The sequence below is a fragment of the Catharus ustulatus genome, chromosome 13 (genome assembly GCF_009819885.2).
Source record: "Catharus ustulatus isolate bCatUst1 chromosome 13, bCatUst1.pri.v2, whole genome shotgun sequence".
NCBI classification, from domain to species: domain Eukaryota; kingdom Metazoa; phylum Chordata; class Aves; order Passeriformes; family Turdidae; genus Catharus; species Catharus ustulatus.
Window position 1 is genome coordinate 21,451,472 of NC_046233.1, and position 23,864 is coordinate 21,475,335.

The following is a 23,864-nucleotide window of genomic DNA, read 5'->3' on the forward strand; positions in this document are numbered from 1 at the left end:
TGCGCTTTATATTTGCACAAAGTTCTGAAATTTGCCGACACCCAGAAGTGTGCCTTATAATCCGGTGCGCGTTATAGTCGTGAAATTACTGTACTTTGATTAGCATAAATTATATCCCTCCAAAGCAGCTGAAATGTAGAACCAATAGTAAATTGAAGCACCAGGTTCAAATATGGGCATGGGGACTCCTTTTATTGCCATTAAAAGGCAATACAAACTTTCTCAAACATTGGAAGCAAATGTGGCTTTGCTGGAAGCAACAATAGCTGAGTGCGAGTGGTCCTGGATCCCTGCAAGAGCCATTACCTCATCCCTGCCTCCAGCTCTGGCTACCCTTAAGCATTCCAGGCACACTCCTGGCCTCCCTGCTACGTGCCAGGAATGGAACCTGAGCTCTGACAGTGCCTCCTGTTGGAAAATGAGCCCATGAATGGAGGAATTCCACTGGCTGAGCAGATCCCAGACAGTGGCTGATGGGACTCCAGGTGCCAGGATTGGAATTCCTTCTGTCTGAAAATCTCCAGTGGTCAAATTTTGAGGGTGACAAATGTGACCAGCTGCCTTGCAGGAATGAAGGAAACAGTTAGAATAGGGACCTGAGAAGGCAGTGTAGTGCGAAAAACACGTTTTATTGTTTTGGTAAAATTTAAAAGGTTTAATAAAAAGACAATAGGAGACACATAAAGTAAATGGTTAAAATGGTTGGGTGCTTGACAAGTTGCCAAGAGCACACGGTTGCTTTGGGAACTTTTTTAAAATATACTTTACAATACATTAATTTGTTGCATATTTATAGTTTTTTTATGTATAGCTAAAAATTTTTGGGAATTATTTAGTATGGTTACTTTTTGGGTTTGTTTTTTTAGAGCATGTGTGTTTTTTGGCTCGTGGTTTTAATATTTTTTTTAATAACTTTTTAATTTGGGTGGTGGTTTTGGTTTTTGTCATTGGTGAGTGTTGATAGTTGTAGGGTTTTCCTTATACATTTACGGGCTGTTATTTTAACTAACTGGGTAGTTTAAGCATACTATCTTTAAAAAAACTTACATTCAACTTTTGTTATTAGAAGCAAAAAAACCTATACAGAAAAGCTATTTTAACATTATACATGTAGCATTTATCCCAATAGTTGCGAAAAGCCAATGTCATGCACTTATAACAGCAGGAAAAAGAGTTAAGGAGAAGGGAAGGTCCCATCAACTCTTTCGTATGTAATAGTTCATATGTACGAACTGAATTGTGGTTTTGTAGGTCATAAATGGAAAATCAGGAGATCTTGAAACTGTACTTGCACAAAAGGTGTCCCTCTCAAAGGGAATGTGACTGTCAGAGTTTTCCATTTTTACTCAGCAGAGTTGCAGAACTTGAAGCTGAAGTGCTTCTGTTTGGTGTAACTGCAGTGTGGGTGTGAAAAGAGGATTTAGGGCAGGGACATGAGAAGACATAAAGACAGGGACTGTTCCTTAGTTTAAAGGACACAGTCAGCCTAAAGTGTCATTTCTGACAACACTTGCATAAACATGAAGGCAATACTCAGCCCTGGCACACAGTCCTGAGAGAGGCGACCAGTTTTCCATGTTGTCCCAAAGTGGACTGTGCATTGCTCTGCTGGCAGCTACAAACTCCTGTCCCTGCTCTGTGAGAAATACAGTGGGGTCAGAGGAGGTGAGAGCAACCTCATAGAGTGTTTAGGATCATTAATTTAACTAAAATATTTCCTTCTTATTGCCTTCTTTCTTGTGAGGAAGGAAGGAGTGGGGGGCACAAAAAAGCAGGCTGCCCACTGCCAAGAGAGGGAATAATGAGGAGGTAGGAAATGCTCTGGCAGGATGACTCAGGGCTGTTTTCACTAGCAAGGACATGTCCAGCTGCTGCATTGCCAGTGCCTGGGGTGTGCCTCGTGTGCCTCTTTGTGCTGCCTGCTCTGTTCCTCAAGGATAATGCTTCTTACACAGGAAAATAGCTTTAAACTCTATTTTCCCCCCTCTATTAGAATGAGCACAGCTTTCTGTTTGGGGGCCCTTAGGTGCCTTTGATACACTTTTTACCCTTTTATACACTTTTTACCCTTTTAATAATCAGTTCTGATTCAGGCAATACTTTTCAGTCTAAACATCCAGAAGCATTAATAATGTTCAATGTATAATTTCCCAGCACCTTGTTAGGAAATGATGCCATAAAGACACTGGTTGGTCAGGCAGAAAGTAATGGTAGAACCACATAGGTCAGTTGCTCAATTTAATGAAAATGCAGATCTACAGGGTTTCCTCTCTATTTTGCTCCCCCACCAAACAGAACCTGGCACTGCGATCACTTCTTGGTGAATTCTTTCCTCAGTCGCATGAGTAGAAATTAACTTTTTGTGAACAGAGGTTACTCCAGGTAATTAGGTGTGATTGCAAGTGTGCCCTGACCTCCCCATCTGTGGTGGGAGCTCTTGAGTGAACTTTAGAGAGTTAATATGCTAATGTGGGAGAGGTCATGCCCATTGGGGGCAAAGTGTAGTGCTCCTGCCCAAATCATGGGAATAACTATCTCCCTTTTTCCATGAGATGCAGAGAAGCTGGGAGAACTATGCTCTTTCCTGGCTTATTTTCCTGACCCAGGGATTTTTTTCCTGTAATTACCAGAAGATGCAATTTACAGCCAGTTTTTTCTCTTCATTAAACAGCTACGCAATTAAGAAAAGCACAGCTCAGGCTTCCTACTCAGTTTCTCTCATTTTCCTCCTCTCAATCCCCTTTTGTCTCGCTGTGGAGTGAGCTCTGACAAGTTGTTTTGGCACTAGTTTTGGTAGTATTTTAAGGATATTGGTTTTTTCCTTCTTATCCAGAAGGTTTAAAATAGACCTATGGATTCTCTTGGCTTTACTGCAGTAGCAGTGGGCTCTTCAGCAAAAGCAAAGCAAGAAATATAACTTTGAAATAAAACTGAGCTGTGTGCCAGACTAAGGAGAATGTTCAACTAGCTTGTTATGCCAGCTTGGTTATTTGAAAATATTTAACTTCTTAAATGACTCTAAGAAAAGTCTTAGGTTCTTGCTTCAAAAAGAGCCTTCCCTGTTTTTTAAATGCCAAAGTAATGCTTATTTTTGTGACAATTGTAAATATTTTCAAAATGAGATCGCTGCTATCAAAGGCAAGTGAGATTATTACAGTAATTTCATGACTATAAGGCGCACTGTATTATAAGGAGCACTTCTGGGTGTCGGCAAATTTCCGCACCGGACTATAAGACGCACTTTTTTTTTGCAGCGAGGATCTGCACGCAACAAAGTAACAAATTACTAAAGGCTCGGCTCGTGCTCGGCGTGCAGCTCGGCTCGCGGCTTGGCGGGCGGCTTGGTGCGCAGTCAGCAGGCGGCTCGGCTCGCGGCTTGGTGGGCGGCTCGGCGCGCAGTCAGCGGGCGGCTCGACTCATGGCTCTGCAGGCGGCTCGGTGCGCAGCTCGGTGTGCGGCTCGGTGCACAGTCAGCGGGCAACTCGGCTCGTGGCTCTGCAGGCGGCTCGGTGCACGGCTCGGCTTGCGGCTCAGCTCATGACCCTCACAGTGCGCGGCTTGGCTCATGGCTCACACTTCCAGGTTGGCAAATTTCCCAACTTTGTCCATATATGAGCGCACTGGATTATAAGGTGCACTTCTGGGTTTCAATCAAAATTTTAGTCAAAAGGGTGTGCCTTGTAGTCGTGAAATTACTGTACCTTTTTTTTTTTTTTTTTTTTTTTTTTTTTTTTTTTTTTAACAGGGGGCTGGCATCATAGTTGTATTAAACTCTCCGCCCCTGACATGAAAAGATTTCTTTGGCAGCAGCATGTTTGTGAAGTGTTTGTCTTTGCAGTGGGTTTCTAACAGCTTCTAAGAAATATTGTACTTCTGGTTTGCTTGTTTTCGAATTGTCTCAGTTTCCCTGTACCAGAGACAAGGAACCAACAAACATAGGTGAACCTTCAGAAATCCTGAAATTCCAGAAGTATCACCAAGCTTCTCACTCTCACTCAGGCTGGCTTTTCCCCCTTGCCTCAGTCAGCCATTAGAGCAGTGTGCTTGTGGTTATTTATGCTGCTCATAAATCCCTGCTTTAATTCAGATGATACTTCTGGCATTGCTGGGTATTGGAAATGTCCTGTGCTCGTTTGTTAATTAATGCTCTCATTTTACAGCTCTCTTATTGTCTGAGCTTTAAAAGGAAATACAAAGATTTAATGTGGTTTTGGGTGTTTGTAAGCTTTACATGTTTAGCAAGTCAGAGATGGGCGAGGCTTTATTCACCTTGGTGCTGTGGTTTTGTGGCAGGTTTCTTTTTGAGGCAGGGCTTGTTATTCGTTCTGTCCTCTTGGCTGCTGTGAGCACCAGCACTTTTGTGGACACCAGCACTTTATCCACACTGTGGCTTGGACACTACAAATGATGGTGCAGCTGTGGGGAGAGCTTGACTGGATTTGAAAAATAGCAATAAAAACCAAACCAACACTGCCAAAAAAAAAAAAAAAAAACACCACCAAAAACCCAAAACATAAAGCTACAACAACGAAAAGAAACCCAAAACACACAAAACACCTTTTTTCCTAGTTCAGTTTGTCAGGAAGTCCCAAATCAGCTACAGGAATGGGAGAAGGGACTTCTGGCAGTGCCACTGGAGTGCTCACCCAGCTCAACACTAGGGGTTACTGCGTTTGTCCTGCACCAGGACTGGCTGCACCAGTAAATCCAAGGGAAAACAGGGCATGCTAAGCCTGTGCTGATCCCTCTTCCCATCCAGAATCTCACTAAAAGCTTTTCCTCTACCAAATCCACTTTTCAGAATCACTGTTCGTAAAATGTTTGTAAAAGCAGTATTTCCTAAAAGTTTCAATATAACAGTTTGGATATGTTTAGGAAGTCAATCAGCTTTTACCCTTCCCTTCTTCAAAGGAGGAGCTGTCTCTGCCTGGCTTTCCTGCCTTCTCAAACTCTGCAGGTCTTGAGCATTTTTGGATATGACCAGTATTCTCTAAGAAATGAGCTTATTAAAATTCACTGGCTTGATCTGTTATTTTGAAGTTTGCATTAATCCCTCCATCTTTTTTTTCCCCTTAGAAGTCACTTTAAACCACCCTAAATGTCTTGTTATTAATCAGTTCCTGGCAAGATATTTAGTCCTCAACCTTAGAGAATCTTATGAAAATAATTTTGCACATCTTTTAGTGTTGATTTTTTTGTCTTCTTTCAGTAGATACAGTAATTTCACAACTATAAGGCGCACCCTTTTGACTAAAATTTTCCCCTGAACCCGGAAGTGCGCCTTATAGTCCGGTGCGCCTTATATGATGTACAAAGTTGCGACATTTGCCACCCCACAAGTGTGAGCTGCAATGGGGGGGCAGTGCCGCAGGAGCACCAAGTCGTGAGGGGGGGTGGGAGCGGGCAGCCACAGCCGACAGGAGCCGCGTGGGGAGGGAGGGAGCTGCCGCCAGCCCCAGCTGCCGCGTGAGGAGAGAGGGAGGGGGCACCGTCCCCGGACGCAGTGCAGGGAGAGAAGGAGGCGGCGCTGGTCTCATATGAGTCGCGCGGGGAGGGAGGGAGGCGGCACTGGTCCCATGTGAGCCACGCAGGGAGAGAGCAGAGCGGCGCCGCCCCAGCCCCGTACGTACCGTGCGGGTAGAGAGCGGAGCTCTGCCTTGCCAGCCCCATGCATGCTGCGCAGGTAGCGAGTGGAGCGGCACCGTGCTGGCCCCGTACATGCTGCATGGGGAGAGACCAGCGCTGCCCTGACCCCGTGCATGCTGCGTGGGTAGAGAGCAGAGTGCCGCCGCCCCAGCCCCGTACATGCTGCGCGAGTAGACAGCAGAGCAGCACCACGCCGGCCCGGTGCCTGCTGTGTGGGTAGACAGCGGAGCGCCGCCACACTGGTCCCGTGCCTGCCACGTGGGTAGACAGCAGAGTGCTGCCGTGCCAACCCCGTGCGTGCTGCACAGGGAGAGAGCAGCACTGCCCTGGCCCCATGCGTGCCGCACAGGTAGAGAGCGGAGCACCGCCGCACCGACCCCGTGCATGCCGCATGGGTAGAGAGCGGAGCGGTGCCGCGATGGCCCCGTACGTGCTGCACAGGGAGAGAGTGGCGCTGCCCCAGCCCCATGCATGCTGCATGGGTAGAGAGCGGAGTCCCGCCATGCCAGCCCCATGCGTGCCGCATGGGTAGACAGCGGAGTGCCGCTGCCCCGGCCCTGTACGTGCTGTGCGAGTAGAGAGCGGAGCAGCGCTGTCCCACCCCTGTACGTGCCGTGCAGGTAGACAGCGGAGCGGTGCCACCTTGACCCCGTACGTGCTGCACGGGTAGACAGCAGAGCAGCGCCGTGCCAGCTCCGTGCGTGCCGTGTGGGTAGACAGCGGAGAGCTGCCGCGCCAGCTCCGTGCATGCCGTGCAGGTAGACAGCCGAGCGCTGCCGCGCCAGCTCCGTACGTGCTGCGTGGGTAGAGAGTGGAGCGGCGCCGCGGCAGCCCCGTACATGCTGCACAGGGAGAGAGCAGCGCTGCCCCGGCCCCGTGCATGCCGCGCGGGTAGAGAGCGGAGCAGCGCCGCGGCGGCCCCGTACAAGCCACACAGGGAGAGAGTGGCGCCACCCTGGGCCTGTACAAGCCACGCAGGGAGAGAGTGGTGCCACCCCGGCCCAGTGTGCGCCGCGCAGGTAGAGAGCAGTGCTGCCCCGGCCCCGTACATGCCGCGCGGGTAGAGAGCGACTCCATGCCGGTCCGTACGAGCCACGCAGGGAGAGAGCGGAGCGACACCAGTCCCAACCGCCATGCGGGGAGAGAGGGAAGCACTGCTGCTGGCCTGGCGCTAGCCACACAGGGAAGGCGGGAGCGGGCGACCACAGAAGCCACGAGTCGTGGCCACCCCGAACCAATCCAGACCACGGGCAGCCCCGAACCACCCCGGACCGCCGCGAGCTGTGACCACCCCGAGCCCTGCCTCGCCAGCTGGCACCGCGGGCAGGTGGGAGTGCCAAGGCTCACGGCACAGGGAGGGTGCCTGGGACTGCATTTAAAGGCTACGCCAATCTGTGAAAAATGTTTGCAAATTGAGCACATGCCAGTAAACTGCATTTAAAGGCTACGCCAATCTGTGAAAAATGTTTGCAAATTGAGCACATGCCAGTAAACTCGATTCTGTTACTAATTCGTTACTTTGTTGCATGCCCGCGGCTCCTTGCTGCAAAAAAAAAGTGCACCTTATAGTCCGGTGCACCTTATATGATCTACAAAGTTGCAAAATTCGCCAACTCCCGGGGAGTGCGCCTTATAGTCTGGTGCACATTATGGTCGTGAAATTACTGTACTTGTGATTTTTTTTTGTTGTTTTTGATTGTTTCATTTTAAGTTGTTTTGTTGGGGTTTTTTTGAGACAAGACTTTTAAAACTTATTGTGGAAGCAACCTTGTAAATATCAAAAGTTCTCTAAATAAGTACATCATCAGCTATGCAAGGTGCTAACATTAGATGGTTTATTTTGATATTAGCTAATGTATTCAAATCTGAAAATAACTGCTCTGCTTCTGCTGCTTCCTCCATTGCTATTTACAGATTTCTTAGCTTGTCTGTTATCGGTCTGTGTAATTAACAAGCCGTCAGTGGGAATTTTCCTAATCACAGAAGACTCTTAGTTGTAAGTACAAAATGGTCTGTACCCAGCTGTGAGCAGACAGAAATGAGGATAATTTATCCAGATGTCCTGTCCCGCATTCAGTCCTGACCCTCGCGTGTCCCAGTCCCTTCTGCATCCAGTCAAAAACTTAGGAAAAGTCAGGGTTTGTTTTGTTTAAAACAGCTTGGTTTGACAGCATAGAATCCCTGGCTGCTTGTGCCGTTCCAACCTGCCCTCCTCAAATCCTGGCAGATACCTAGTGTGAAAAAACACCTTGGGAAGGAGCAAATGAGTTTCTGGTAGTTTGCTGTCAGGATCCCAACCTTCACCTCCTCTTGGTGCTTTTAGGGAACAATACCTTCAGACTTAGTGGTGTTTGAAATTTCTGGTGTTGGAGATGACTTAAATTTCCATCATCCTATTTAGTTCTTCAGTTTCTCTGACTTTGAAAGGAAATAAAATGCTACTTATGTTAAAAGCAGAAGGGGGAGGCCCCCTTGAGTACATTTTCCTCTGAATCTATTGTTAACTTCTCTTTTGAAGTAAAATTTCCTTGGAAATACAGCACTTCAGAACACTCTGGAAGAGTCATCATTTCTCTAGTAAGTACTTTTCCTGGTGAATAAGATAATGTCCCACCTAGTGGGAGCTGGAAAAGAGATTAAAACACAATAAAACTCTAAGCCTACCTTACTTACCAGGTGATTGATCAAACGGGGAAGGAGCAGCCTTCTTTTTTACAGCTTGGGGTTCAGGGTGTTATTTTCATATTACTGCTGCCAGGTTACAACTTTTGTAACAAACTGGGCTACTTTTAAATAATCCTAGAGTGCTTTCAAATAATCCCAGACTGAAAAACTCCCTGGTATTTCACTTCAGCATGAGGGGCGTATCGATGGGAAAAGAGCTCTTGGCTTCCAATGTTTTGTAAATGGATTTTTAACTCTGTTTTGGACACTCACCTTACTTGCTTTGAAGGATATTTGAATCAAGTGATTTCATATTACCAAACCAGAGGCAAAGCTTCTTTAGTGAAAAAGCACACCCTGACTTATGCAAAATTGTACAACCAGATAAGGGCTGATGAAAAAGAAAGTATTTCGTCTTTGTGATGATTTTAAGTGTTCAGGCTTATGCAGTTGGTAGGAATTCAAGTGATTTTTTAGTACAGTAAGTAGTGATCCAGCATTTTCTGTATGTCAGGTAAAGGTGATCTTTGTATTAAACAGTGGGTTTTGAGAGCTGTTTTCTGCTTTGACAGTTGCTGGTGAGGAACTCTGCCGGGTTTGTATCACTCTGAATTTACTGTAGCTCACTAACAAGGGGGATGGAGAAAACTATTCCTGATTTTGTTGGATGCTGTGAATTTAAATTTAGAAAGATTAAGGATTCTGAAATGCAGTTTAAGAGCGTATGAACATAGAAATTACATTACTTACAGAAAAGGGACTTTTTAGTATGAAGGAGATTAACTTTAGAAGATGACCATGTGCATAATCATATTTCAGAGGAAAAGAGCCACAAAGCCTGATGCAAGAAATTGAGATTTGAGAACGCCCTTTGGATTAAATTATACATATTTCTCTGATGTGTCTAATTCTTAATAGGGTATTAAGTGTATAATAATGGAATGCAGAAGAGTAGGAGAACTGAATGATGATGTATTTAGCAATGTTATTTGCAATTAAAACCCTGGGGAAAGGTTATGGTTGCGTGATCAACTTTGTACAAAAATAGCACAGTCACCTTGTCCTCTCAGATTGATTTTGCTTGCCTTAAAGGAAATATCTTTTAGGTCATTCAGCCAGCTGCAAACCACCCACTCTTACAGGTGGACATTACAGCATAATTCCTTACAAAATAAAGCTGATGGTGGAATTACTAGTTCCCTTACTAATTCAAATATTCCCCTTGAATATTTTTAAAAGGAATGACGGTTTCCTGCTGTGTTGAACTGCTGGGTGATGCAGTGCACCGTGTGTGCTGTAAGGGGGATTTTGCAGCACTTGAGAATAAAGCAACATTTGTCTTTATAAGCAATATATTTATTGCCAGCTCTGTCCCAACCCTCCCCCCCAGCACACACTTCTTAATAAGTTAAAATGAGTGGCTTTGGTTTTGCTTTGTTTTGGGATGTGAAAGTGGTTACAGCTAAATCTGGAGCTGTATGAAGAGATGTAAAACACTGCAGAAACTTGCAAGGTGCTTGTCTGAGGGAGAAAAATCTGCAGCAGTGGATGTGTTAAAGGAAGGAATAAAAGTCTCAATTAGATGGGAGCTACACCATTTTTAATTGCTTCATTTTACTTGACGGACTCTAGTTTTCCCCCTTATTTTTTGTTCTCTCAGTTTGCAAGTGACACCACTTCAGATGTTTTTATTCATTAAGTTTAACTTTTGCCAGCAGGCAGGGGGGATGTCAGGGGAGCTCTTTGTTTCTTGTTTTTCAGCAGTAGTCTTTCACTTCAGTTTCTGGAAATTGCCTCTCTCCCAGCAACAGGAGCTTTTAGTAGTTGGGCTCTGTTTCACTGGCAAGGGAGACTGTTTGCATCCACAGCTTCTTCTTGGGAGGGTTATGGAGCAGGGAATGTGTAAAAAGAGGCAAAGATGTGTCTCAAAGCTGTCAGCTTTTAGCAGTGAGCAATGTATTCAACTACACATTCCTGAATCTACATTAATCCATCCTGTTGGGACATTTGGTTAAAAGTGATTAAATATATTGACAATAATTGGCAGAACTCCTTGTGGAATATTAATCAGATGTGGTCAGGTGGAATAGAAGGAAATTCATAATTTTGCACTGTCATTTCTCCTCAGAAAACCTGAAAAAGGAGTGCAGTACCTCATTGAGCGAGGATTTGTGCCGGACACTCCTGTTGGGGTTGCCCACTTCCTGCTGCAGAGGAAAGGGCTCAGCAGGCAGATGATTGGAGAATTCCTGGGAAACCGGCAGAAGCAATTCAACAGGGATGTCTTAGAGTGAGTATGGTGTGGGGAAGCGGCAAGCACTGCCCACGATGGGAAATCTGCTGTCTCCATGGTTAACGGAAATGCTTCTTCATTCCCAGGCCCATCCTGTTGTTGGCCAGTTGTTCCTGGGGATCCTTAATTGTGCTAATTACTTCATTTTGACTCTGCACATGTGCTTTACACCTTGGAATGGGAAAGGGGCTTTTGACACTCTAACAGAATTTGCAATAATGGGAAGCCTGTGAGCATTATTGCAGAACTGATTAATAAAGTTCAGGTGAGGATTGGAAAGGGTGTGAGAATGTCAGGCTCATTGTTTCATTGTGCTTTTGCATAAAAGGAAAAGTACTAAAAGCAAGAGGAATATTACTTGCTGTTAATCTACATTAGCTACAGTGTTACTGGAAGAAAAATATGAACTACTGTAATTTGTCATTGTGTATCTATACATTTAAGGAAAAGCTTTTAAAAGTGCATAATGCTCTCTGTGGTTTCTGCATTACAGTTCCATTACTTGCAGTGATTCATGTCTGGTCATTTCAAGAATAAAAGCTAACCTTAAAGGAAATTTATAAGCCTCTGATTTTAAAGCAGTCCTTAAACAAAGTATTAGAATTACATAGTTCATATTGCTGATTATATGAAAATGGTTCCTTTTTATTTTTTGTCAGTACTATTTTCAAAGCAAGAAAGTAATTATTTCTCCATAGATGTTAACTGTAAGTCATGGCAAATGATGGGGAGATGAAAATTACAGTAATAATAAGAGAGTATACAAACAAGTTTTTTTTTTTCTCTGCATTTAAGAACGTTCCTAGACACAGCACCATTTGGTGCAGATTATTGTGCCTGCTGCAGACTGTCTGAGATATATTTTGAGCAGTATAAACTATTTATTATTGTTGGAGGCATTGCGATAGTTGATTGGCCTGGAAGCACAGAACTAATAATTATTTGTGGCAGTGGTACATCATTTTAAATGGTCAGATATTTGTCATTCCAGCAGTTCTTTTGTTAAAAAACACAAGAGTCTGCTCACATGTGCACATTCTCATTGATCTATTATTTTCAACCTTCCTTCACAACTTACCTGCAATTATTGCAATTGCTGCTGAAAGTTTAAAAAACAATTCCTTAAACCTCTGTCAAATGGAAAATGGAAAAGTTTTTTTCTGTTTCCATATCTTCCCTTTGGTACTGCGTTGTTAGAAATGAAGAGACATAATGTCAATCTGTTTTTGTTCTAGCTGTGTGGTGGATGAGATGGACTTCTCCACAATGGAGCTGGATGAAGCACTCAGGAAATTTCAGGCCCACATCCGTGTCCAAGGAGAAGCCCAGAAAGTGGAGCGGCTCATTGAAGCTTTTAGGTAGGATGTGAAATAAATCCCTCAGAAAGCTACTGCCTTGCAGTCACACTGCAGAACTGGGGAACTTGGCCTTATCCAAGTTACTTTCTTAATTATATTTTAAGTGTCCTCATGAGCTACAAACACTTCCAAATATGTCTTGTTTGGGCAGGGGGTTGCTAAGTATGGAATAGGAAGTTTCATTTGCTCGTGTTGTTCATGTGTGGCATTTATATTAATAGAACTTTCTCACAAGTTCTTTCTGGCATCAGTTGAAAAGATACTCAAGGATTTTTGAACATCTCTAAGAATATATTTGGATTTAGTAATTTATAGGAGTGGAATTATAAGCCCATGCACTTTTTAAGGGTATGTATACTCCTGACTTTTTATTAAACACTTCAAGAACAGTGGGAGAAAGAGGAGTCACTTATCAGTACTGACACAGGTGTATGTATCCAGGGCAGGATAAGGTGGAAATCACTACAAGGCAGTAAGCCAGAATGAATGCTGAGTTCTTAGTTGCTGTCAGGGTATTAATTACTACAAAAATGGGATATAGAAGTTATTGTAGTAAGTGAAGTTACAGCAGAAGTAGAAACAAACTCCTTGCATGTTCAAGGATTGCCTTATGAAAACATGTGGATGCAAAGCTAAAGTTGTACCTGGAAAAGGAGCAGTAGCTTCCTGAGGCTCTGGAATGCAGCAGGTGGGTTATTTGGTGAATGTGAGCAGCACTTCCCAGCCCTGACAGCCTCCCCTGGTGTTCCTAGCCAGCGCTACTGCATCTGCAACCCAGGCATAGTGCGGCAGTTCCGCAATCCCGACACCATCTTCATCCTGGCCTTCGCCATCATCCTGCTCAACACCGACATGTACAGCCCCAACGTCAAACCCGAGCGCAAGATGAAGCTGGAGGACTTCATCAAGAACCTCAGGGGTAAGAGACCCTAAGGGCAAAGCTCCTAAAAGCTTTTCCCTGGCACTGTCCTTGCAGGGACACTCTGTGTCTTTTGGGAATGACTACATGCTGCTATCACCTGACTGCCCTTTGGACAGATGTCAGTGATTTCTGTAACAGCAAAATCAGGATTAATTGTATAATATTTTGTCATTTTTATCTTGTCTTTCTTGGTGGATGAATGTATTGTCAGGACCTTTCATTTTAGGACAAGTAAAACCAAAATACTTGTGGCGTTCTGGAATTTCAGATCTTGAAAATGAAAGTCCTGGTTGGTGATTTTTATTCCCCGAGATTGATATAAGGCAGCAGTGAATAGCCTGTGCTTAGCAGATGTTTCAGCTTAGCAAGGTTTAAGTTAGTGCCGAGATTTTATTGTAAAATCCACAAATACTCCAAAGGCCTGATATGCATCTGTTGGCATAATGCTATAGTTACATTTGTGGAGTTAGCCACAGCGCATTCTCTCTGAGCTCCAGCAGGTATGCCAGCAATTCTCGTTACTGCAGGCATTTTTGTAACAGGCTACCCTGCTGCAGCTGTAAATCACAAAGGGTGGACTGTGGAAGGCTTGGCCATGTGGCACAGAACAGAGGCAGTTTTGCTTGCTTCTATCTGCAAATTGTATTTTATCACTGTATTTTTTATGGGAGCAGTTGTTGCACTGTGTGACAAAACATTCTATCTTTGTTTCTGAATGGGAGACAAGAGTTTATTGCTTTAAAACCTGTTTTAAAAAGAGACATGCATCTCCCTGTCCCCAGAAAATCCAGCTTTAAGCTACTTAGTGAAATTTGACTACTTCCACTGCTATTAAAAATTCAGGATCAGGCATTCAAGACACTGTGTTAGAATGTCATGCCAATGATAATCACACAGTGCTAAACAATTATATTGGATCCAGGCTATTTTGTTGATTTGTTTTTCCAGAATAAACTAGTTCTTTTTGAAATGTCATAGGAAATATTGGTTAAACAACTTTACTGCATTCATAAGGTTCTCACATAGGAAATTGTTTCATGAACAGTGTTGAGTAATACTGAGGCACAGGCAAAATGAAGTGATCCTACTTTCTCCCAGGGCTGTTCTTCTGCTTCCTCCCATTCCTAGGAGAATGTCATATGGAGGTTTTAGTGTCTAAAAAGGAATTTAACTCATTAGCTTTAATACCAAACAGAGGAAATGTGAAAGAAAAAAAAAAATTCTCAAGAGAACAACCTTTTTATGTCTTAGTTTTAGATGGGAGTTTTAAAACAAAAAATCCCCAAACCTGAGTGATCTCCATCAATGTCTTGGTGTCTGGGGCAGCAAACTTCTGGATCAAAATCAGTGCTTAAATCCTGTTCATACCAGTTCTTCTGCCTGGCTGAGGCAGCACAAGGACACAGAGGAGCTGACTAGCAGCTGGGAAAAGCCAGCACAAACATCAGCAGGCAGGCAGCACTGGGAGGGCAGGAAAACAGAGTGCCCAGGTTTTGTCCTCTGCAGTGTAAGTCAGATCCTTGCTCACAGAAGCTTGAAACAGAGAGTGCCCAGGTTTTCTTTTCTGCCAGCATGGGTCAGATCCCTGCTAACAGAAGCTTGGCCCTGCAGGAGTGGATGATGGGGAGGACATCCCACGGGAGATGCTGATCGGGATCTATGAGCGCATCCGCAAGCGCGAGCTGAAGACCAACGAGGACCACGTGTCCCAGGTGCAGAAGGTGGAGAAGCTCATCGTGGGCAAGAAACCGGTGAGTGCCCTCTGCTGTGCCATGGGCAACTGGCAGGGCAAGGCAGCAGAGCTGTGCTGCTCCCCAGTACACACTGGACCAGGAATGGCAAAGGGCAGAAACTGTCAAAGTAATTCCCTATAAGAAGTTGACTTAAATCCATGCAAATGAATTTTGTTTTTGCAGTCATGGATGACACGATGATGTTAGGAGTCTTAAAATCCTTTATTGTGAAGCTTTACAATATCTGCATTTTAGGCAGTTCTCTTGTTTATTTCTGAAGAATCAAAGTGCTTTGTTAATGTGATATTGCAGAGAACTGTATTTCAAAATTTGCACTGTCAGTTATGGCTCCATAATTTGCAAGAGTAACAGAGTTCACATCAGCATCTTTGTTACCTGCTCAGCTGACCTGGGATTTGTAAGGGCACATGGGATATCTCAGGAGACATCTGGAAATGTGATCCCAGGGATTCTGGTGCTGGGTTTGAGCATCCAAAGATAGGATTGTTGTGGGAAATGTCCTGAAATATTTTACTGTATAAGTGAATCTTCAAAGCATCTGTTAGAAGAGGAGAGAGAAAAGAAAGCCCACAGCATTTTGCCTCCAATTAAGGAGCACAGAGGTTTTAAGAACAGTATTTTCCATGCTAGAAAAGGTAACTAATGTGGAGTGGAACCACTGGATGCTCAGGCTTCTTGAATTCAAACCTTCATGTCAGTAGTCACAAAGAGTGCCCAGAGAAAAGCCAAAAATCCCTACCTTTGCATGGTCTTGAAGCCTTATATCTGGCTTTTATCAGCTCCAGGGAACTTCACTGTAGCAGGGTCTGATGGGCTGGGGGATTTGTTAAAGGGCTTTGAATTGTAATCTCTTCTCAGACAAGCCTTAGTCAGGGGATGGGAGAAGGGAACGAGGGACCACCAAAAATCTAATTTCAGTCTGCTTGCAATAAAGAACATGCTTAGGAAATCTCTTTGAAGAAGCAGTGGAAAGAAAGCAAAATTTTTATAAAAGCTTGTACCTGTTTTTGAGAAGAGGGGAAATAAATATTCTGAAGTCAGTATTCAGGCACTTAATATGAAACTTTGTTTCCGTAATTGGGGATTTAGGTTTATAGATAGGATTCTGTGGGAGATGCGTTTTTTCTGTATCTCTTTTCATATTCAGACATGTGGCAATTCAAATCCTAAAACCAATCCTGACCCTGTAAATTAAATGGGATTAAGAAAACAATGCCCTTGGTGGAGTCCTAGCTTGAAGGATTCTTCTGGTGGGAGACTTTTTAACTATTTGCAAGGAAATGAGGGAAAGAGGCAAGAGTCTTTATTGACAGCTCTATTTGTTTTTACTTTATAGGCATTTAGTCATAGTCAGAGCGTGCTGTATTTACTTGCTATGATACAGTTCTGTGTTTCTCTGAAGTTTAATCAACTTGTATGTGTCTTTCTACTGTAGATTGGATCTCTGCACCATGGACTTGGTTGTGTAGGTATTTCTCTCCTACTGCTTCAAAATTTATAATCTTTGTAACTGGCAGCATTTTCCTAAACTCGAAATAAGAAATTCTGTTACATTTGAAATTTTAAAATTACTAGTGTTCTTTCAGGTGACATTTTCATTGTGTTATAGTAAAAACTCTCCAAAGTATAAGGATTTTCTTAAAAATGTACAGTAATTTCACGAATACAAGCCACAGCAATTTGACAAAAATTTTGGTGGAAACCCGGAAGTGCGGCTAATAGTCGGGTGCGGCTAATATGTTAATAATTTTCTGACATTTACAACCCCAGACGTGCCAGCCAGAGTGCCGAGCCAAGCACCGGCCAGTAAAAGCCGGCATTTTGCAGTTGTTACAGTGTTACCGTGTTGCCCTGGCTCCCTGCAGGCAGCACGGGGGGCGGGGAGAGAGGCGGGAGAGCTCTCTTCTTCCCTCCTCTGCCACAGCCCAGGGGAGGAGCGGGGGGGGGGGCGCCGCCATTGCCGCGGCCCGGGGAGCCGACGGGGGGGGCTGCCGCTATTGCCGCGGCTCCGGGAGCCGACGGGAGCCCTGCGCAGCCATTGCCGCGGCCCAGGGGGGGGGGGGAAGTGCGCGCCGCCATTGCCGCGGCTCCGGGAGCCGACAGGAGCCCTGCGCAGCCATTGCTGTGGCCCGGGGAGGCGGGTGGAAGCGCGCGCCGCCATTGCCGCGGCCCGGGGGGGGGCGGGAAGTGCGCGCCGCCATTGCCGCGGCCCGGGGAGGAGGCGGGGTGCTTTGTCCGCGCCCACCGCCGGCGCCACGGGCGCGGGAAAGCTCCGTCCCCGCCCGCTACCGCTGCCGTAGGAGCGGGGGAAGCTCCGTCCCTGCCTGCCACCGCGGGGCAGTGCCGACCCGGGGTGACCGAGCCCAGTGGCAGCGGCGACCGGCCCCGAGCGGCAGCACCGGGCTGGGCCACCTGGCCCCGTCAGCGGCCCCTAGCGGGCCGAGCCTGCACAGCCTTAGCTCAGCCAGTAAACCCCGCCCTCCCGCGGTTCTGTTACTAATTGCACGCGGGTCCTCGCTGCGAACGACAGAGCGGCTTATATTCGGGTGCGGCTTATCTATGGACAAAAACCGAAATATTTACCAACACCCAGAGATGCGGCTTATACTCAGTGCGGCTTGTATTCGTGAATTTACTGTATTTCCCAGCAGCTGCTTGATTTATTGCCAAGGGTCTTCTAGCCCTTTCTAGTACACTTTTTATTTATTTGAAATGTTATTATCACTATAGAAATTGGCCAGTAAAGAATAAACAAGTAATTAACATCAGCATTTTCACCTCACCTTTCCAGTTGAACTGTGGTGTGTTTATTCTTTCTGCTCCATTTGAGAATCGAATGCTACTGTGGAAAGATACTGCCAGTTAAAGTTCACTTGTGAATGGTAGATGAACATTGAAAATACTGATTCCAGATTTAAATTATAGGCATGGTCAGTAATAAAGCTAAAACTGTTCTTATAATGCACCAGTTTACGGATTTCTTTTGTTGTTAATGGGATCTCATCATTTGCATTTGAAAGAAATTAAGTTTCACTCAGCAGCTTCAGAGATAGCTTCAGCAGACAATTCCAATAAGAAAGTGGAAACTCAATCTTGATTTTCTTGCTGGCTTGAGAAAATAAGACAGATTAAAAATGCATTTACTTTGTCCTGATGTCACCATTTTCTTGGTGACATTAAGGAATGAACAAATTGAATTAACTCAAATGACAAAAAGTAACCTTCAGCATCTCACAAAAGCTAAACCTGCTTTGCATCCTTTCTTCTAATGATAATAAAAATGCTTGTGGAAAGAACCATCTCTTGCTTTGAGCTTCCACTCAGGTTAATCTCAAGTTCTTTCACGTTTCTATCATTTCACAAAATAAAACTCTATCCCCAGTGAAGCTTCCATCCTGTATGGGATACAGGCTGTTAGGGAGCATTTTAGAGAACTGTGATGAAATTTGAATGTCCTGCAAGTTTGTGGTGTAAACTCTTTATGTTCCTGTTGTTGGTTGTTTGATGAAAAGATCTAATGGACTTAGAGGTAAAAATATTTGAAGTATTGAAAAAAAAGTAAAAATTATATGAAAAATGCTCTTTCTTGGCTGAAAGTTGTTATATGAACCATGAATTTTTGTATTGTTGCAGGTGCTCTCTCTCCCCCACCGGAGGCTTGTTTGCTACTGTAGGCTGTTTGAAGTTCCAGATCCAAATAAACCTCAGAAGCTTGGATTGCACCAACGAGAAATATTTTTATTTAATGATCTTCTCGTGGTATGTATTTCCAGGCAGAGAGAATGAGGTATTCAGAAATCCTATCTCCATGAAATCATAGGCGATGAAGTACACGAGCATTCCTAAAAAAAAATGTCTGTTACCCTGTATTCCAACGATCCTGGGATGATAAAGAGATTTCTATCTTAATTTTTTTAATTTTGTATAATTTGCTTTTAAACTGAAGTATTTTATTGATGACTGCACTCTGTAAGAAGGTATTTGATGCAGTAGCTTTTATTATAGTGAAAAAAAACCTCACCTCCAGTTCACCCATTGCCCTAAAGGATAAACAGACATTATTTATTCCATGAATAATGAATTCAAGATACTTGTGGAAAACCAGAATTACATCCTCCTTTGTATTCCCCACGTGTTCTATAAACCAGATCTGTTTGTGCATTGAAACAGGAATAGGATCTGTTGAAATAGATTTTACAGCTGACTTTAGTGTGCACTTACCTCACAGACTTTAACTTGACCCAGTCTTTTGAAAAGCAGAGACACAGAGCTCAGGACAGCTTGGAATTATTTGGTTGATTTACTCCTAAAAATAGGAAAATTTGTTGCACTCCATTTGGAATGCACTTGGCTATTACCTGAGAACTGCGAATTACACTAAATATTTCGTATTTTGTTAGGAAAAAAGCACACCTCATATACACAGTTTTATTGTGTTTTTTTACATACCTGCAGACCTTAAAACCAGGAATTAAATAAAAAACATTAACCATTTTGCTTCTGAGTATAACCTAGAAGTTGTAAATGGGAGCTTGAGTGGAAACTGATGGTTCATTGTTTTCTGCTGGTTTTTATTACTTACTCAGGTAGTTCTCTCAAACTGTTTGGGGAATAATATAAACCAAATTTGTCAGTGTGGTAGCACCTAAATTTGGGGTGGGTTAAAGGATAACTTAAATGTATTTACATTTTTTGCTGGCACAGAAATGATGCATGGTTATTTTTTGTTTTGGAATTTCAAGAAGTAGAGTTCTGGAGGAGAGAGAACTCAAAGGGTTTTTGTCTGGATAAAATATTAACCTTCTGCTTTAGAGAGATGATTCTGCAGAGCTTTGGATTTTTCAGTAGCAGGAGATTAAATGCAGCAGTTGCATTTTAAAAAATGGGGGAAATGGCAAGTGCATTTTTTCCAGACAGATTTATAACTTTATTTTAAATAAAATGTTTTCTCTATGCTAATTCTTCAGAGCAATAATTTTCCACAGGCGCATTTGGTAGAAGGAATATTTCACTTTGTTTATCTGATACCTTTCAGGTGACCAAGATTTTTCAGAAGAAGAAGAACTCTGTTACATACAGTTTTCGGCAGTCCTTTTCCCTCTATGGAATGCAAGTTCTTCTCTTTGAGAACCAGTGTAAGTATTCCCTCTCTTTTTAGAGGACCACTTGGTTCATAAATAAAACAAAAATTGAGTGAATGAAAGGGATGGACACGACTTGATTCTGAATTTAGGAATTTAGGAAAATTGCTCAGGATTTAACTTGAAGTTTAAAACAAGATACTGACAGTATGTAAAACAGAGTTTTTTTTATTGTAGTCAGAAGCCAAATCTCCCCAAATGTATTTGTGATTACTTGAAAAGCATGACAGGATTACCAAGAAACAAGCACATCTGTTGCTGGTACAGTTAGCTGGAACTGAGTGATAATAATTAATGACTCTTATAATGATATCTGTAATTCAAAGCACTATTTAATTTATTTTCCTGATTTATGGCTTAACTTTGCCTAGATGATATATGCTACCTCAAATTTAAATACAAAGTATAAACTTTCATTTTCAGACGCCTTTTGTTTATGTCTTTTACAATCTACATCAGTCCAATATTCTTTTTATCTTTAGTGCTTCTTAGCAGACAAAACCCAAATAATTTACTAAAATCCTGCTTCTAAGCCCAAATACAGTATCAGTAGTGACAGCAGAGCAGAGTTGGTGGTGTGATACATAGGGAGACAGCCTGACTGAATTCATGGTTTGTGGCCAGATTTTTACCCCTGGTAAATTGGATGCAGCCCAGTGTGAGTTGCAGTAGTTCCTGTGCTTTTCTGTCATGGAAGGTTCTTAGTTTTGCCTTGTCCTTGAGAATGTGCTCCCTAAAAATCCATTGCTGCTACTGAGTCAAAGCCTCTGGAGATTTCCAAGGGGAAGGTTTTGCAGAGTTCACAGCAGCTCTGTAGCCCACAGATTATTTCTGTGCTTACACATGCATTCTCTCTCTCTTGTTGAATGCATTATGTGATATAAAATTCAGTTTTGGGGGGGAAAGGCCAAATACGTCTGTCCTGGATTCTGCTAAGAATAAAAAGATCTCTGATGCCATGCAAAATAAAATGTATTTCAAAAATACAAGCATGCTAAGTAGAAGCACTAATGAAATAAACTTAAAAATCTCTGTAGTGAAATAAAAAGTAAAGGATTCCTCCCAGTAAACAGAGGCATTTTAACTGAAGCACTTCAGGAGGGCTTCTGAGTCGAATTCACTGCAGTGAATCAGAGAACAGACTGTACTGTTATACTGGTGCCTCTTAGATGGGATGCACAATTTTCTGGTTGAGAAAGAGAAGTATTTGTCCCCTTTGATTTGTAAAATTCAATATTCTTGGTCTACCCTGGCTCCGGCAAGGTTTGGGCTGTTTTGGCCAGAGCCATCAGTAACACTGTGTGGAGCAACCATTCCCTGGTTTCAAGGGGATAAAAGTCGGTGTTTCTAAAGCAGAAGCAACAATAATACTGGTTTGGTTGCTGGTGAGGTTGAACAAATGAATGACACTGGTGATAGAAGAATTGACTTTTAATGATAGAAGTCAATTATGTTGAGGGATGGATGATCTCTAAAAGGGAAAACAATGTGACATATCTCTAGTAAATAAATAGGCCATAAGGGAAGTATATTTTCCATTTTCAGTCAAAATCACTAACAAAATGTAGAGGGGGAGCAGATCACTTAGGAGAGAGTGTGACTGAAATAAAGAAATATTCATGTGAGGATTTCCTGATACTTGATCAATACAGTGCAGAGAAGTACCTCTGGTAATAAAATCTGTGTGTTTGTTATGTGGAAATTACTTCTTGGCTCGCATGTGGGGACCTGGTGACTTTGGGATTGCCAGATTTCCTTGTGTGGTTTTGTAAACATTGTTATTCTTTCTGCTGAAGTGGTGCAGAGCTGTTTGCTGCATTCCCTGTGCCAGCGTTCCCAACATCCCACCCGAGTCTGCCCAGCACTGGGACCCTGTGGCTGTTTTTCTGTGTGAGGTGTTGACAGCAAATCCCAGCAAAACTCCCAAATCCTTCCTCCCTCCTTCCCCTCAGGACCATTTGAACCTCGGGACAGTTGCTCTGTTTTCCCTGAGGATTGTAAATGGACTTGCTTCACTTTTAGTTGCAGCTTTGATCTGGAAGTTTAGGTACCCTAAAAAAGCCAAATTAAGGTATCCTAATAAAGCCAAAGTTAAGGTACCGTAAAAAAGCCAAACACACACACTGATTTCTCAATAGTTCAAGTTTTGCTGAGACCTCACCTTCACTTCATCTGCTGGCTCTTGAGGGAGGGAGGTTTTAGTACATGGGAGCCCTTCAGCTTGGGCTCAAACACTGAAGTAAATATTTGAGACCTTTAGCAAACCAAGAGGGGAAGGCATCTGAGTAAAAGAAAACATTGAGTTAAAATGCACACGTTGAGGTTTGCTGACACCCCATTGCTCCAGGCCTGTGCTTGAAGCAAAGACTGATTTATTTTCTACAGCAGGACATACTTTCATTCTGAGTATCTTTCTGTAAATGAGTTTTCTGTCCCAGGAGATATTTTTGACCAGCTGTTAAAATTTCAGAAGTACACCTAGAAAAGAAGAAAAGATAGTTTCCTGAAAAATCTACCTTTTATTATTAAAAGTCCAGAATATGGGTCAAAAGAAGGGTGAGAAAACCTAACCAGTCCTTTTACTTTTTCAGTATGTGATTTCACAGATACTTTTAATTTTATTTAAAAGAAAAAATTGAAAGTAGGATGTACAGGAAACACAGTCTAATAGGAAATACTAAATCTGTACCTGTTTATCTTCCTGCAAATGGTGAGTTAAAGGCTAAAAAGTGAAAAATAACGTTAAAAGACAATTTGTAGCATTTGAAATGTCTTCAGGTAGCCTTTACACTCAGCAAAACTTTGGTCACAAGTGGGTAAGGTAGGTCATGGGATCTGTTCCATGAAGGGAAAATTATCCCCTTAGCTTTTTGCACTTTTTTTCCTGCTATTTTTGATGTATATTTTATATTGTACCTTAAGGGTAGCAGCTACATAAAGATATCTCTCAATATTTTCAGTATTTGACTGTTGAGCTGCTCCAATGTACCTTAGGGATTTTTATTCTAATTTTGTGCTGTCAGATTTTTATTTCTCTGACTTTGTATCCTCTGTAGTAATATTAGTAAAAAGCTTTCAGTTTTGGTGGGTATTTTTATTAAAAGAAAAATATAATAATCAGAGCTTAGTTTTTCTTGCCCTTTTCTTCCAGATTATCCCAATGGCATTCGGCTCACGTCAGCTGTTCCAGGAGCAGATATCAAAGTACTTATAAATTTCAATGCACCAAATCCTCAGGACAGGAAGAAGTTTACAGATGATTTGAGGGAATCCATTGCAGAAGTTCAAGAAATGGAAAAGCACAGAATAGAGTGTAAGTACAAAGGTACATATAATAGAGCATTTTCCAGCTAACCAAAATAAGAAAATTCTGAGTATGTATATAACGATTAGAACTCCTTAAAAGTTCAGAGTAATGTGGGTTTTTCCATGACTTTGCCTTGAGAAGGAGGAAAAAACCAATAATGCCTTAAGCCCAGCTGAGTTCATTGACTCCTGTTTACTGCAGTGTAGCTGCAGTGGAATTTATCCTGGACAAGCTGCAACTGACAACGAACGGACGAGAGCTGGGTCTGTGATTTGTAGTATAAATTACAGCAAGAATTTTAGGGATAATATGGACAGAGAACAGATGGATCTGTGATTTGTACTGTAAATTCCAGTAGGAATTTAGGGATAATTTGGACAGAGGACAGATGGATCTGTGATTGTATCATAAATTAAAGCAAGAATTTTAGGGGTAATTTACCTCATGCTGAAATTCCCAATGATGGCCCTTCCAATAAGCTTCATGGAATTTTTCTTCATTTCCATGTTGCAATTCCTTTAGTCAATAAGAAAGCCATGGTCCAAACTGATATATTTTGCTGGTAGTCCCCTGAGTGTCCAAACATGAAATTTTATCCCATTTTTCCAAAAGAGGTCCTGATCCATATCCAGCTGTTGGTATTTATGCCTGGAGAGACTCCCTGGAACAGACGCTTGACAGTGTTAAAGGAAATTTATTGAAAGCCCTTCAAGGGATGCACCTTGGGCAGTGCAAGAGCCTGGCCATGGCTCCACCCAAGATGGACTCAAGATCACAAG

General features: G+C 42.9%; 1 protein-coding gene across 14 annotated transcripts in view; it reads left to right on the forward strand.

The window, feature by feature from the left end:
* The window catches only part of IQSEC1 (IQ motif and Sec7 domain ArfGEF 1), a 297,552-nt gene that overhangs the window by 260,876 nt on the left and 12,812 nt on the right, over positions 1-23,864 (forward strand). For all 14 annotated transcript variants that reach the window (XM_033071510.1, XM_033071497.1, XM_033071499.1 and 11 more), the window contains 8 exons: positions 10,439-10,600; positions 11,839-11,961; positions 12,714-12,880; positions 14,495-14,634; positions 16,073-16,102; positions 18,271-18,396; positions 19,673-19,772; positions 22,930-23,091. In XM_033071510.1, the coding sequence (XP_032927401.1) occupies positions 10,439-10,600; positions 11,839-11,961; positions 12,714-12,880; positions 14,495-14,634; positions 16,073-16,102; positions 18,271-18,396; positions 19,673-19,772; positions 22,930-23,091 (1,010 nt within the window). The remainder of the gene's footprint in view (positions 1-10,438; positions 10,601-11,838; positions 11,962-12,713; positions 12,881-14,494; positions 14,635-16,072; positions 16,103-18,270; positions 18,397-19,672; positions 19,773-22,929; positions 23,092-23,864) is intronic.